Source organism: Camelus bactrianus, chromosome 11, assembly GCF_048773025.1.
Source record: "Camelus bactrianus isolate YW-2024 breed Bactrian camel chromosome 11, ASM4877302v1, whole genome shotgun sequence".
In the NCBI taxonomy this organism is placed as follows: domain Eukaryota; kingdom Metazoa; phylum Chordata; class Mammalia; order Artiodactyla; family Camelidae; genus Camelus; species Camelus bactrianus.
The window spans coordinates 17131780-17145591 of NC_133549.1; the positions used below are offsets into that span (position 1 = coordinate 17131780).

Consider the following 13812-nt stretch of genomic DNA (forward strand, 5'->3'; position numbering starts at 1 on the left):
CAGGCCTCCCAGCTCCGGGCCAAGGGTGGGAGGGGAGGCTGGAGTCTTGCTCTTAAAAGGGCCCCGGGGCCTTTCCATGAAGCTGGGATTGGGGTGGCTCTCGCCTGCCGCGTGACGGAATCACCAGGGAGTTTGGGTGGCCAGCTCCGGGGCAGGCCCTGGCCTTCAGAGCTCCCAGGGGACTCAGCCAGGCTGAGTGTGTGCCTCTGTGGGCAGAAATGGGTTCTTCTCCCGTGACCTTGGCCAGGAGCCCCAGTGGGTGACCCCCTGTCCCTCTGGGGCCCTGCCAGCAGCTTCCTGGCCTTTTGGAGCTCTGGCTGGCGGGAAGGGGAACTCTGGTGCCCCCACCCAACCCTGACACCGGCTCCGAGACCCAAGAAGGCACGTGGAGGGCTGCGTGGCAAGCAGGTGACTTGGCTTTGGCTGGCGTAACTGCGTCATCAGATGCGGTTGCTGGCCACCAGCACTGAGGCCTCTGTCTTCGCCCCATCGGGCTGCTCTTCTGGGCGATGTGCTCAGGCCGGGCTGGGCGACTGGAGACTCAGGAAGGCACAGCTGAGTGAAGCCCGTGCTGTCCCGAGGGCTCCCCTCTGCACGCGCGCTGCGGCCAGCTGGTGCTCGCAGGGAAGGAGGAGGGGCCGCGACTCACAGCGTTGAGACGAGGAGGGTGTCGTTGGAGGCTTGAGCGATGCAGGTCTCAGCTCCCACCCCACCGTGTCCCTGGGGGGCTGGGGTCTTCCCGGACGGCAGCCCAGGCCGGGGCAGTTTTACACAGGGCCCCACGGGCGTCTTGGTGGCCTGTGTGGCCCCGGGTGGCATTTGTTCCCCAGGTAGTTTCCAGGGGTGGGCCGGGTGGCTCAGAGGGGTACAGCTCAGGTGTGGGAGATGCCCTCCCTGTGCCTAGGGGCGTCCCCTGCGAGCTTTTCCCCTTGGGGTCTGGATGCGGCCCGTGGGCAGCACGGGGCTGAGCAGGAGTTACCTGGAAACCACAGCTGTGCTGCGAAGATCACCATCCTGGGGAACGTGGGGTGTGCAAAAGTCCGCGGGTGGGTCTGGAGCTGGAGTGACCCTCCAGCCTCTGCTGCCAGACGCCCTCACGATGACGCTGCAGGAACAGGTGAGGGAGGGGGCTCGATGTGCCACCCCCCCACCCTGGCTTAGCTGCTCTGTTTGTCGGAGGCCGAGTCTGGCTTCTGCCCCTGTTGGTTTTCATCTCCACACTGTTTGTGCTAAATAATGCAGCCTGGCCTTTCCGCCTGGCGTTTCACAAATTGCCATACGCCACTAACAGCCTTCACAGACATCGCTCCAATGTCTGTGTGATGTTTTGTTGCACCTGCTTGCCCGTGTCTGTGAGAGTTGGGTGTTAAGGTTGGCTGAAGGTTTGCTATAGTTTTTTCAACTTTGCAAAAGCCACCTTCGTCTGTAAGGTACATTACTGCACGACGGACCGGGTTTCACCAAAGGGTTGGCTCCAGCAGGTTTGGCCCAAGATTCTGGCGCCTGCTGAGATGTCTGGTCAGTTCCAGGCCACCTGCCTTTGGGTGAGGACCTGGGACAGTCTTCTGCCCACTTCCAGTTCCAGAATCTTCCACTTCTTCTGGGTCCCCAGCTCCCACTCCTTGAAGATCTGGAGACTGAAGACGGTGGGGACTCAGAGCTCAGGGTTACCTATTCTGGAGGGGTCTCCCCACTGGGATGAAGGGCACGGCCCTGGGTCTGCAGCCCAGTATTTTGTGCATTAACCCTGTTCCCTTTGGAGACCACTGTCCCGGTTTTGACAGCTGCTCCTTGGCCAGGAGGGACCCCAGCCTGAGCCTCAGCCTTGCTCTGTTTTCCTCACTGCTCTCCTCGCCCTGATCCTTCTGTCAAGCAATTAGCACTGTGTTCACAGTGTCAGCATTGCTAATCGACACTGCAGTTTGCTCTCAGAGGGTTGGGATTTGAGCTGTGCAGAGAGGCTGTCACTGGGAGTGGCCCCGTTGCAGTGGGGACGATGGCCCATGCTTGGTGACAATAGCTGCTCTCATTCATGTGCTTGCAGGGGTCCTCTCGTTCCCTCCCCAGCGACCCTCCAAGCCAGCTGCCCGGAGCCCTGGGAAGGGGGCGTCCAGGTCTGGGCTGGTGAGGGGCGTAGGAACTCCCCCACCCCGGCTCTCAGGCTGGTCCCATCTCCTTTGGAAGATGCCTGTGTGCAGGAGATTTGTCCTGCCCCAGATGTGAAACCGGCCGTTTGAGTGTTGCACCAGCCCCGTGCCATCCCATTGGCGGTGCTGACGCGCCGCTGCCCCTAGGTGTGCATCGTGCAGAAGCGGGACACGGAGAAGATGTTTGCCATGAAGTACATGAACAAGCAGCAGTGCATCGAGCGGGACGAGGTCCGCAACGTGTTCCGGGAGCTGGAGATCCTGCAGGAGATCGAGCACATCTTCCTGGTGAACCTCTGGTGCGCTGGTGCGGGGCGGCACGGAGCTGCGGGACTGGAGTAGGATAGGCTGGCCCCTCCTGCTGCAGGGCGCCCCCTGCTCCCTCCTCTCCTGCCCCTGGGCTGGTCCCCTGAGCTGGTCCCCTCGGCTCTCCAGCCGCTCACCATCCAGTGCCCTGGGGTGTGGCCTTGCCCAGGAGCCTGGGTGGAGGCAGAAGTCGCTGACCAAGGCCTCCAGGGCCCTGGGGCATGGTGGAGCCCGGTGCTGCCCAGGCCGGGAGGAAGGGGCACGGGGAAAGGGCACTTATCCTGGGGCTCCTCGCTGCCCGCCCTCTGCACACAGGGTGCACCTTGCATCCTGGGGTGTCCCCGCTGCCCTAATGGCCGTTGGGTCTCAGGCAGGCAGAGGGGCTGGGGGCGGGGCGGGACCCCGTGGTTGCACCCAGTGGCCTGGGACAATGGCTGTAAAGATAGGGGTGTCCACACGCCAAGCAGCCTTTAAACGTGGCCCTCCACCCGGCGGCCAGGGTGGGGCAGCCTCTTGACCCCGGAAGGCAGAGACTGCCCCTAGGTGGGTCAGTGGGATGGAGTGACCTCGGTGCGGCAGGGCCAGCTTGCGGCCTCGGGGGAGCGGGCTGCCATCTGTGGTCGACACTCGGCCGCAGTGCTGGTGCTGGGGCATCTCACGAAGGAGGAAGACCCAGGGTTCCCCTCCGTGGGGGCCTTGGCCCTCCTGGCCTCTCCCTGGGCCGCTGTGCGGCCTAGTCATCAGGAGCACAGGCTCCTGACTGGATCTCCCTGCCCTGCTGCAGGCGGTGCCCCAACCTCCCTCCCTCAGTCCCCTCCTCTGAAGTCCGGGTGGGCTCCGCAGAGGCTCCGACGTGGCTGCGCAGGCGGGGCGTCCCCGTGGGGCCGACTCAGGGCTGTGGGCCGCCGTCATAGTTAGTTCTCCTCCCCTCCCCTTCCCGCCACAGCCAGCATCCCCACCCCCACAGGCCGGCCCGCCGGGGTGCGTCTCCCGCCGTCCCAGGGCTGGGCAGTGGGGCCGCTGCCGTCTTGCTTCCAGGGGTGGGAGGACACCTGCTCTTGCCCACTTCTCTCGAGGACTCTGGCCTGTCCTGGAGCCTGGCATCCAAGTTTCTCTGCTCTGTGGTCCTATCTTCATGCCTCTCTGCGGGCCCCAGCTTGTACCGCCCTCCCCAGGCCACTGGCCCCTGAGAATGACGACAGGGTGGCTTTTGGTGGTCAGGGAGAGGAACAGCACATGAAAAATGAGTTATTTGTAGCTTTATTCTCAGAAGAGCCTGCTGATTAACAGTAAGAGCTACCTCTGAGAGCTCACAGAATAAATGACAAAGTGGAAGGGGACCCTTAAAGCATTGCTTTGTTACTGCCACCATCTTCATCGTCATCTTCATTACTATCTTCTTCTTTATCATGTTCATCCCGTCACCGTCCTCAACATCACCACCACCACCACCACCATCACCTCATCACCATCATCACCACTATTATCACCATCACCACCATCACCACCATCACCATCACCTCATCACCACCGTCACCACCATCACCACCATCATCACCACTATTATCACCATCACCACCATCACCATCAACTCATCACCACCGTCACCACCATCACCACCATCATCACCACTATTATCACCATCACCACCATCACCATCAACTCATCACCACCGTCACCACCATCACCACCATCATCACCACTATCATCACCATCACCATCACCATCACCTCATCACCACTGTCACCACCATCACCACCATCATCACCACTATTATCACCATCATCACCACCATCACCACCATCACCACCACCATCATCACCACTACCACCATTATCACCATCACCACCATCAGCATCACCACAGCCGCTGGCTGTTAGAAGCTGGCCCCTTGCCCAGCACTGCCTGAGCATTTTGCCTCACTGTCTCAATTTCTTCTTTAATGACCCTTGAAGTTAGATATTTTAACCCCTTTTTTAGAGAATAGGAAACCAGAGCAGCAGGGAAATGGCCCAGAGACGGTGCTGTGTTCCACTCTCCATTGGCCCCTCACCGGTGTCTCTGCCTCAGCCGAGTGCCTCCCGCCGGGACCGGCCCCTCTGTCCTTCCCAAGGGTCCTGGCTCCGGGCAGCCCCTGAGCAGAGGTGGAGTCAGCATCTTGGGCAGGACCCCGCTCTGGGGTGCTCATTGAGGGGTGGCACTGGGGCTAGGGCCCTTGAGGAGGACGCTTATCAGGCATGGCAGCAGCTGTGCGTCCGGCCCCTGCCGTGCGCGTGCCAGGCCCTCCCCCGGCGCCCACAGGTACTCCTTCCAGGACGAGGAGGACATGTTCATGGTGGTGGACCTGCTCCTGGGTGGAGACCTGCGTTACCACCTGCAGCAGAACGTCCAGTTCTCCGAGGACACCGTGAGGCTGTACATCTGTGAGATGGCGCTGGCCCTTGACTACCTGCGCAGTCAGCACATCATCCACAGGTGTGCACACACCTGACGGGGGGCCTCCCTGCGCACGCCTGATGGGGGGGCCTCCCTGCACATGCCTGACAGTGGGGGGGGCCTCCCTGCGCACACCTGACGGGGGGGCCCTGCCTGCACACACCTGACGAGGGGCCTCCCTGCGCACGCCTGATGGGGGGCTCCCTGCACACGCCTGACTGCGGACCTGCCCCCAGGTGTGGCACCTGGGCCATCGGTGCCTGGTTCCCAGGCCAGCCCCCCAGCTGCACAGGTGACGTCCACCTGAGGTTGGGTCGTGTCTGAGCAGCCCCAGCTGAGGCCGGCACGGAGACGGTTGGCCTTCATCGGGGTGGCCTTCACCTGGTCAGGTCCACTGCAGGGTCCTGGCCACCGCTGGGCAGGTGCCCTTTTGCCCACTGCCACGTCCCTGGTGAATTCAAACTGATTGTAACATTACCCGAAGGCAGATGAAATTAGGAAGATAAGGCTGCCTTCACAGAACAAAAAAAAAAAACTCACGTGGAATATTATAAAGCGAAATAGACGTAATTTCTGCCTCTGCCTCGGGGACTCCGCTCTCTGGTCCTGATTCAGGCACCGGACTTTACGGAGCACGAGGCAGTAAGGCGCGGCTGGAGGCCGGCTGATGAAGCCTCAGACCCCAAAGCAACAGCTCTGTGCAGCCGGGGCTCTGGGAGAGGGGCCGGCCTGGGGGACCTGGGCGGGGGACTGTTGTCCTCTGGGGCCTCTGGCACCCTTCAGCGTCCAGTGCTGGGTGTTCTCCCCACTGTCTGGCCTCAGGAGGTGGGCTGGAGGCAGCTCCCCAACAGTAACAGTGGCTGGTGTTGCCCAGCTCTGCCGGGGGTGGTGGGGTGGGGCGGGGGTGTTAGGCCCCAGCCCCCTCCCCGGCCTCTGCTGGGGGGCCCTCGAGGGACCCCGCATCCCTGCAGAATGTCTGGACTCATCCCCCCGCTTCCTGCTCTTCCTACAGGGACGTGAAGCCCGACAACATTCTCCTGGACGAGCAAGGTGGGGCCACAGACTCCCGTGCCGCGAGGCCCTGCCCGCAGGACGTGTCCCCAAGCCGTGGGACAGACACACCGTCCTCCTTCCTCACAGGACACGCGCACCTGACCGACTTCAACATTGCCACCATCATAAAGGATGGCGAGAGGGCTACCGCGCTGGCCGGGACCAAGCCCTATATGGGTGAGCCCACCGCCCGCGCTGCCCTGTGGCTGGAGGGGTCGGGCTGCTTCCCTAAAGGTACCGGGTCGGGCCGTTAAGAGCAGCCGTGCTTGAGCTGTACGGAAGAGTCCAGTGGTGGCTGTGACTTGTGGGACAGCGAGAGAGCCCTCGCCCCCGGCGGGCTGTGGGACCTGGGTCTGAACCAGGCGGCTGGGGGGAGGGGCGGGCCGACTGCAGTGGGCGGCTTCCCAGTCTGGCTCTGGGGCAGCCTGGTCTCGGGCGTGGCCTGGGGGGGGCAGCCCTGGGCCCGCGGCAGCCGGGCCTGTGGTCCTGGACCTGCCGTCGGGGTGCTCAGCTGCTCTCTCCCCCTTTGGAAAGCTCCGGAGATCTTCCAGTCTTTCGTCAACGGTGGTACCGGCTACTCCTTCGAGGTGGACTGGTGGTCGGTGGGCGTGATGGCCTACGAGCTGCTGCGTGGATGGGTATGCGGCCCTTGTGCCGGGGGGATGAGGCAGCTCCCGCCCCCGGGTGCTCAGGGGTGTCTGCGCAGTCAGTGAGGATGTGCCGGAGCGGGGCCGGGCAGAGGACTGTCCAGCAGGGCTGCCCCCTCAGGCTTCCTGGGAGGTTCCTGTGCGAGCGGGTCCCTGGAGTGGCCTTGCCTGGGCTCCAGCTGCTGTCCCACCCCTTGTGGGGGCCTCTGAGGCCCTGGCCACTGCCCTGAGGAAGGCGGCCCCTCTGCCCTCTAGACGACCCACTGGGCCCAGACCTCCGGGGTGCTGGGCTCCCTTCCCAGCTGACTGGCGGCCTCTCTGGTCATTTCTGGCCGTTTTTCTGGCTGCGGCGCAGGCTTTGCCTTCGCGGCTCTTCCCTGTGCCTGCCTGGGTGTGGGGAGTGTAGGGCTGGGGCCCTGGGGAGGCACCCAGGGCAGCACTGCCTGCCCTGCCCCAGAGGCCCTACGACATCCACTCGAGCAACGCCGTGGACTCCCTGGTGCAGCTGTTCAGCACTGTGAGTGTCCAGTATGTCCCCACCTGGTCCAAGGAGATGGTGGCCCTGCTGCGGAAGGTGAGCTCCCTCCCGCCTCCCCGCCCGGAGTGCCGTGCTGGCCGGTCACGGGGGCTGGACCGCGCATCCTGTCCTGAGGGTGGGCCGCGTGGAGACCCTGGTCTGGGGAGGGCCCCTGGTTCCTGCATTCTGTGTCTCGCATCCCTCTCCGGCCAGGCTCCCGGCCTAGCCTGGCTCTGTCCTCATGGTAGCTCGGCCTGCATGCGCGCTGGCGTGAGTGGAATCAGGTGTGTCGTGATCTAATTTAATCCTCACAGCCTGGTTCCATTTCAAGTTGCCCAAACTCAGGTGCGGAGAGGTAACCCTGGGGCAGGTGGCCACATCGTGTGTGCTGGAGGGGGGTGTGGGGCGGGGGCTGGGCCCGCTCTGCTGTAGTGTCCTCTGCCCCTCTCCTGTCGTTGGAAGTGGGAAGCCACTGCCCGTTGCCAGCGGCCTGGCCAGCCCACCCACTGGGAGCAAGCAGAGAGGATCCCAGAACCCCCTGCACACCCCAGGTCCTGAACACGCATCTGCAGCAGCCCAGGGGACCCCAGCCTGGCAGGGACCTGGGGCTGTGGTGTCGTGGTCTGAGTGCCTCCCGCTGGTGTCCCAGGCTGGGCTGGAGGCTGCTCCTTGGCTGGCCTGCGAAGCTCTCCACTCGCAGAGCCGCACCTCGGACACACCGGTGCATTGAAGCCGGGTCAGGATCACTGTGGGAGGGTGGGCTGGGCGCACGTGGCCGGCCCACTCCCAGCTCCCGTCTCCTGGCCGCTGGCTGCAGACCTCTGGCCCTGGAGCCGTAGCCAAGCCGGTACGGCCCCCCCACCCCTGAGATGGGCCTTAACACAGCTTTCACTCCACGCAGCTGCGCCCACAGCTGCCCTGGTGGCTCATAAGGTGGGACCTCGGCCCCCAGAGACCCAGGTGGGGCAGGGGGACGAGCTGCATGCCTGCCAAGCCAGGAACCCTCGGACGGCGTCCCTAGTCTGGGTGGGGAGACCCAGCTGCTGTGATGCTGGCCAGGCGTGCAGGTCCTGGGGCTGTGACGTTGGTCCTGTCCTGTCTCTGCTCTGAGCCAGTTCAGGAGAGCAGTTAGCCAGGCTGCAGCTGCCGGCTGCTGGTGGATCCGGGGGGAGCCTCTCTGGGCCGAGTGCCGGGCAGGACTGGGCCTGGGCACCGGCTGACAGGAGCTTTGTTCCAGCTGCTCACTGTGGACCCCAAGCACCGCGTGTCCAGCCTGCGGGACGTGCAGGCGGCCCCGGCGCTGGCCAGCGTGCTGTGGGCCGAGCTCAGCGAAAAGAAGGTGGAACCTGGCTTCGTGCCCAACGTAAGCCTGCAGCCGGGTGGGCGGGTGGGGCGGACGGGGCGGACAGGGCAGGCGGGCAGGCCCAGGCCGGGCTCAGCGCCCCGTCCTCCACAGAAAGGCCGCCTGCACTGCGACCCCACCTTCGAGCTGGAGGAGATGATCCTGGAGTCGAGGCCGCTGCATAAGAAGAAGAAGCGCCTGGCCAAGAACAGGTCGCGAGACAGCAGCAGAGACAGCTCCCAGTCGGTGAGTGCGGGCCGGCTGCGCGCGCCTGCCGGCCCCCTGCCCCACGCTCCCTCCTCCGTGTGGGGGGACGTGGCCAGGGCAGCCTGGGGAGGGTCCTCCTGCCTCGCCCAGCTCTGGTGTGGCCGTCGGGCCAGGCTCTGCCTCCGTGGTCACGGGCCGTCTTCCTGCGTGCGTGTGTGCGCGCATGCGTGCGTGTGCGTGCGTGTGCGTGGCACGTGCGTTACGTGTCTGCCTGGTCCTCCCACAAGCACCGCAGTCACACCGGGCAGGACCGCTAGTCAGGATGATCTGCCCTTCATTGGACTGGTGGCAGCTGCAGGGACTTCAACCCCCGTTCCAGGGTGCAGGGTTAGGACCCCCTTGGGGGGTACAGTTTAACCTGTCACAACCCCCGACCTGCCCCGTGTCGCCTTCTTCTCTGGAGCGGGTCGGTGCCCACGGAGCAGGGGATCCAGCCTGAACCTGTTCCCGGGGTACGGCTGGTGCTCACAACGCTGCCGGGGATGCAGGTGTGGATGGTGGGGGTCACGCTGTGCACGCTTGGCAGCCTCCCTGCCCCTGGACCTGGCGGAGCCCTCGGGGTCGCCCTGGGCTGCAGTCTCCTACACCTGGTGGGCCCTGTGCCGCTCCAGGCACCGGTCCTAGGCAGAGACGTGCGTCAGCCCCTCCTCACTGCGCTGAGGGGCCGGGGTTGGGGTCTCCCCCTGGAAACCTCGACTTCTCAGGGAGCAGGTGTGTTGGCTCAGCCTCCCCACCTCCCGCCGGTTTGCTGCTGGCGGCCCCTGGTGTCCAGCAGCGGCATTGCAGGTGCGGAGCTGTTTCCCGCTGGTCCAGCTTTTTCCCGGGAGGGACGGCTTCCCGGTTCTTGACGTGGAAGAGCCGAAAGCACGTTCCCTGCTTGTCTTTTTCATTGTTGACTGATAGGCGCTATTCGTTTACATGTTCTGCGTGTAAATAAATGCCTTCGGCGATGTGCAGAGGTTTCCTTCTGTTCTGGTGGCCCCTTGTTCCTTCCCAGAAGGCATCACCTGCAGCAGAAGTTCTTGGCTTCGATGGAGTCCCATGTGTCTGTCCTTCTCTCTTCATTCGTGCTTTTGGTGTCAATTCTAAGAAACCGCCGCCGAACCTAAAATCACAAAGGTGCTCTCCTGTGCGTTCTTCTAAGTGACAGTTTTTCTCCCACGTTTCGGTCTAGGACCTGCTGTGAGTTAGTTTTGTGGGTGGTGTCAGGTGGGGGTCCAACCTGATCCTTTTGCACGTGGACATGCAGTTGTCCAGGTGCTGTTTGTTGAAAGGACTCTTATTTCCTCCACTGAATTGCTCGGCGTCATTTTCAGAAATTAATTGACCATGAACGTAGGGGTTTATTTACTGTCCCACTGATCTGAACGTGAACGCCTGACCCGCTGGTCCACGCCGCCCTGGTGACTAGGGAGCGCTCGTGAGTTTCCGGGTCAGGAAGTGTGAGTCCTCCAGCCTGTAATTTTGTGATTGGTCCACTCTCCAGGCCCCGTGCATTTCCAGGGAATTTGACAGGTTTGGGAATCACTGCTCAGCAGGTTGTTTGCAACAAAGTTAGGGACTGGAGCCTGGTCTCCATGCCCAAGTCCTTTGTCACTTCCCACTTGGGGTGACATCTGCGGCCAGATGCTGTGGGCGTCAGCACTGACAGGGGCTCGGGAATGTCTGCCCTGAGGGTTATGTGCGAGGGTTTACTCAGAGGTGCACCCAGAACAGGCACTCTGCGTGTGGGCTCCGTCCTCAGGGAGCGGGGCCTTCCTGCCGCGGCACCCAGCGGGTGTCAGCGAGGGGCCCAGAGGGACGGCGTTTTCCCCTGGGCCACGGGGGTGTGCCGTCAGAGGGAAGCGCCCCAGGGCTGCATGGGGCGCACAGGCACAGTTTAGGGCCCCCTGCCAATAGCACACCATGGGGCTCAGAAAGAGGAGGGGCCGTGGGGCGCGTCTCAGGGTTCACATGGTCCACTCAGACCCCCTCTCGTCCTGGGAGAACCTGGTGAGAAAGGGTAGTGGGGTGAGCCGCAGCCCTGCCCTTGGCAGCCCCCCAGGGCCGTTCCCACTCTCATGCCTCCTCACCCTCGTCCTGCACCCCCTTTGGACTCCATGTCTCAGGGGCTCACCTCCTAGCATGACCTTGCCCCTTGCCCCTGAGTGGCCTGAGCCTCTGGTCGCGGGACCTTTGCAGGCTGGAGCTTGTGCACGTGTGCACCTAGCATCCACACTGAGCCAGGGAAGGTGGCGGCCACGTGACTACCTGGCGGTTTTGGTGCAGAAGCCCCGCCCCTTCTTGATGAGTCAGGTCCGTTACCCCTGCCCTGACGGGGACTCCGCGGCGGTGGGGACAAGGTGCCAGGCAGGTAGCAGAGAGGAGAGACGGCTCCGGAGATCTGCAGAGAGGTCCCCTCAAGTCTCCACGGGGGTGCCACCTGGCACAGGCTGTGCACCCGTGCGAGGAGACGGGAGGGAACCACAGACGGGGCAGGCAGACCCATCCTCAGAGCCACCCACGGCTGGGAACAGTCATGACCCACCAGCCCGAGTGGAAGCCCTCGTGATGTCCGGTGCGCCAGGCAGTCATCAGAGGGGGAAAGACCCACATAAGCCTGCCGCAGCCTGTGCTGCTTCTGTGGAAGGAGGTGCTGGGTCACATGGCTCCTCTTTGCATTGGCGGGGGGGGGGGGGGGTCCCAGCACGACCCGTATCGCCAGACCCCTAGACAACGCTCCAGTAGAGCAGGCTCTTGGCTCCTTGTAGGATTTCTCTCCCCACCCTGGGGAGTGTCTGACCAGGGCCTCTGAGGACTTGCCACCTCCTGCTCATTGATCGAATTAACTTCCTGCTGTCAGCGTGGTGGGTGACCTGGATGTCTGGGCGAGCAAGTCTCTTTCTGACCGTGTCATGACAGAGAACAGGAGCGTGAACCCAGGGCACCACCGACCTCCTTAGCTTCCCGGAAGCAGACCCTGAGATGGGATTTGTGCACCAAGGACAAGTGACCGGGAGGACCCAGTAGGGGGTGGGGGGAGGGGATGGAGCCGTGGGAGGTATGACTTCCAGACCAGCCTGGTTCTGCAGACATTGAGGCCCAGACAGCATCCACCCTGAGGCAGGGGTCGGGCTTCTGAGCCAGGGCATTCTTCTGTCGGAGGCTAAGGTCACCGGGAGCTGCAGACTCCCTTGGGCTCCAGCTGCCTGAGGGCAGAGTTCCCCAAGAGCCCAAAGGCAAGCTTCTCAGAAGGCCACGGAGAAGCAGACCAGGGATGCCCAGGAGCCCACCTGAGGGACGCGAGGGAACCTGGTGGCATCCACTACACTCATTTCTGTGTCTTTCTGGCTAACAGGAGAATGACTACCTTCAGGACTGCCTTGATGCAATCCAGCAAGACTTTGTGATTTTTAACAGAGAAAAGTGAGTGTGTGCGTGGGGGCGGCAACGAGGGCACAGGGGATTTCGGGGGTTGGGCTGGCATTTTCTCAGCAGCCACGTGGCATTGGCGGAGCCGGGGACCCTGACCCCTGCCCTCCCCGGGGAGTGGCGGCCATGGGAGGTCCCTGTTCAGGCTTGTGGGGAGGGGCTCCTTGGGAGCGTTCTGTTCTGAACTTGGGCACTTTCAGCCAATGGCTGGAGTCTCCTGGGCGACACTTGGTGGCCTGCCCCGCTGAGGCACTTGACCTCCTGGGCGGCCCCTGCAGTCACATCAACTCTCATCCCTCACTCAGTCATTCAGCAAACCTTTATGAGTGCCAGGGATCGTGGGGCAGAAAGCGCACAGCTGGCCGGCAGGGAGGTGACAGGCCATAGATAGCTAAGACACATGCCATGGTGGAGGGAGGAGTCCCAGTGCTGTAGGGCCCCGGGGGAGGGGAGGCAGGGGGAGGCGCAGAGGGACTCTGAGGAGGTGACTCTGAGCTCTGGCCTGGGAGGAGAGCAGGTGCTCTGTTTTGCCTTGGTGACCAAGATGTGCGGACACTGGACACCATCCTAGAGGTCAGAGGCCTGGGTCATAACAAGACTTGGCCAAGCTCTTTGGAAAGTTTTGTTCCAGAATTGCCAACCCATAGAACCTGCACTTAAACTAGGTCTCCTTGTAGCTTCTGGCTGGAAAGGGACTGAGACTCACCAGCCCCGCAGCTCCCAGCCCAAGGGCCACAGATAGCCAGACAGAGGGTGCTGGGCTGAACGGCCCATGTGCCTGCACACCCTCGGCTGGCCCCTTTCGCTCTCAGCTCCCTGCCGTGCCAGTGTGGCCGGAGGGGCTTCTGCTCAGTCAGAGATGCCCGGCGTGTGGTCCTAAGGGACAGGTCCTGGGCCAGAGAGCAGTGTCTGGGGCTGCCGGTGAGGCTGCATGAAGTCCCTCCCTGTGTCCCCCCACCAGGCTGAAGAGGAGCCAGGACCCCGTGAGTGAGACCCGGCCTGCGCCCGAGCCCAGCGAGGCAGCAGGCGGCGAGGGGATGCGCCCCGCCCTGCCCGTGTGCGGCTCCATCTGCCCCTCAGCTGGGAGCGGCTAGGCAGCCCCCCAGCCCGTGGAGGTAACTCAGGTCACGTTGGAGACTCAAGGCCTCCAGAGGGACTGGACGGCGGGCGGCGGGCAGTGGGCGAGGCCCAGCGTGGACTTTCCCAGCCGAGGAGCCTGGCACGTCCAAACACAGGCCCTGGCCGAATTTTCACTGGCGCAGTCTGACCGCTGAGCCTGCCCCTGGCTCTCAGTGGCACATGGTGACAAGCGGCTGTTGGTGCGGCTGAGAGCGGTGGGCAAGGAGGGTGGGCGCCACAGGCCGCTCCAGTCACCTGTCACGGTGGAGGGGGCACGTGGCCACCTGCGTGGACTCTCCTGGTGGCCCCTGCATGGGCCGCGTGGTGGGACAGGCGCTCTGGTCTCCGGCCACCTGTCAGCTGTCCATGGCCCGCGTCCCCGCTGTCAGCTGCCCGCCGTCGTGAGCCTGCTGCCCGGAGCCGTGGGGCGGCCCAGGGTCCACCGGCTTCTTGTACTTCGAAGTGGGGAGGGTCGTGGGTGTGAAGAATGTTTTCTAGAGACCCAGACTGTTCTGGTGATTTCTGCCGCGCTCTCTACACTTCCCGCCTCTAAGGGTCCCCACACAA

General features: G+C 63.4%; 1 protein-coding gene across 8 annotated transcripts in view; it reads left to right on the forward strand.

Moving 5' to 3' along the window:
* STK32C (serine/threonine kinase 32C) overlaps window positions 1–13752 on the forward strand; it is an 89373-nt gene extending 75621 nt beyond the window's left edge. For 6 of the 8 annotated variants that reach the window (XM_074373358.1, XM_074373355.1, XM_074373357.1 and 3 more), the window contains 10 exons: window positions 2295–2446; window positions 4755–4928; window positions 5902–5939; window positions 6030–6119; window positions 6477–6580; window positions 7047–7163; window positions 8344–8469; window positions 8563–8694; window positions 12053–12120; window positions 13088–13752. In XM_074373358.1, coding sequence (XP_074229459.1) covers window positions 2295–2446; window positions 4755–4928; window positions 5902–5939; window positions 6030–6119; window positions 6477–6580; window positions 7047–7163; window positions 8344–8469; window positions 8563–8694; window positions 12053–12120; window positions 13088–13220 — 1134 coding nt within the window. In that variant the 3' untranslated portion in view covers window positions 13221–13752. Of the gene's footprint in view, window positions 1–2294; window positions 2447–4754; window positions 4929–5901; window positions 5940–6029; window positions 6120–6476; window positions 6581–7046; window positions 7164–8343; window positions 8470–8562; window positions 8695–12052; window positions 12121–13087 lie in introns of those variants that run through there. The other 2 variants (XM_074373356.1, XR_012510031.1) reach the window with 2 other exon arrangements.
* The last annotated feature ends 60 nt before the right edge of the window (window positions 13753–13812 follow it).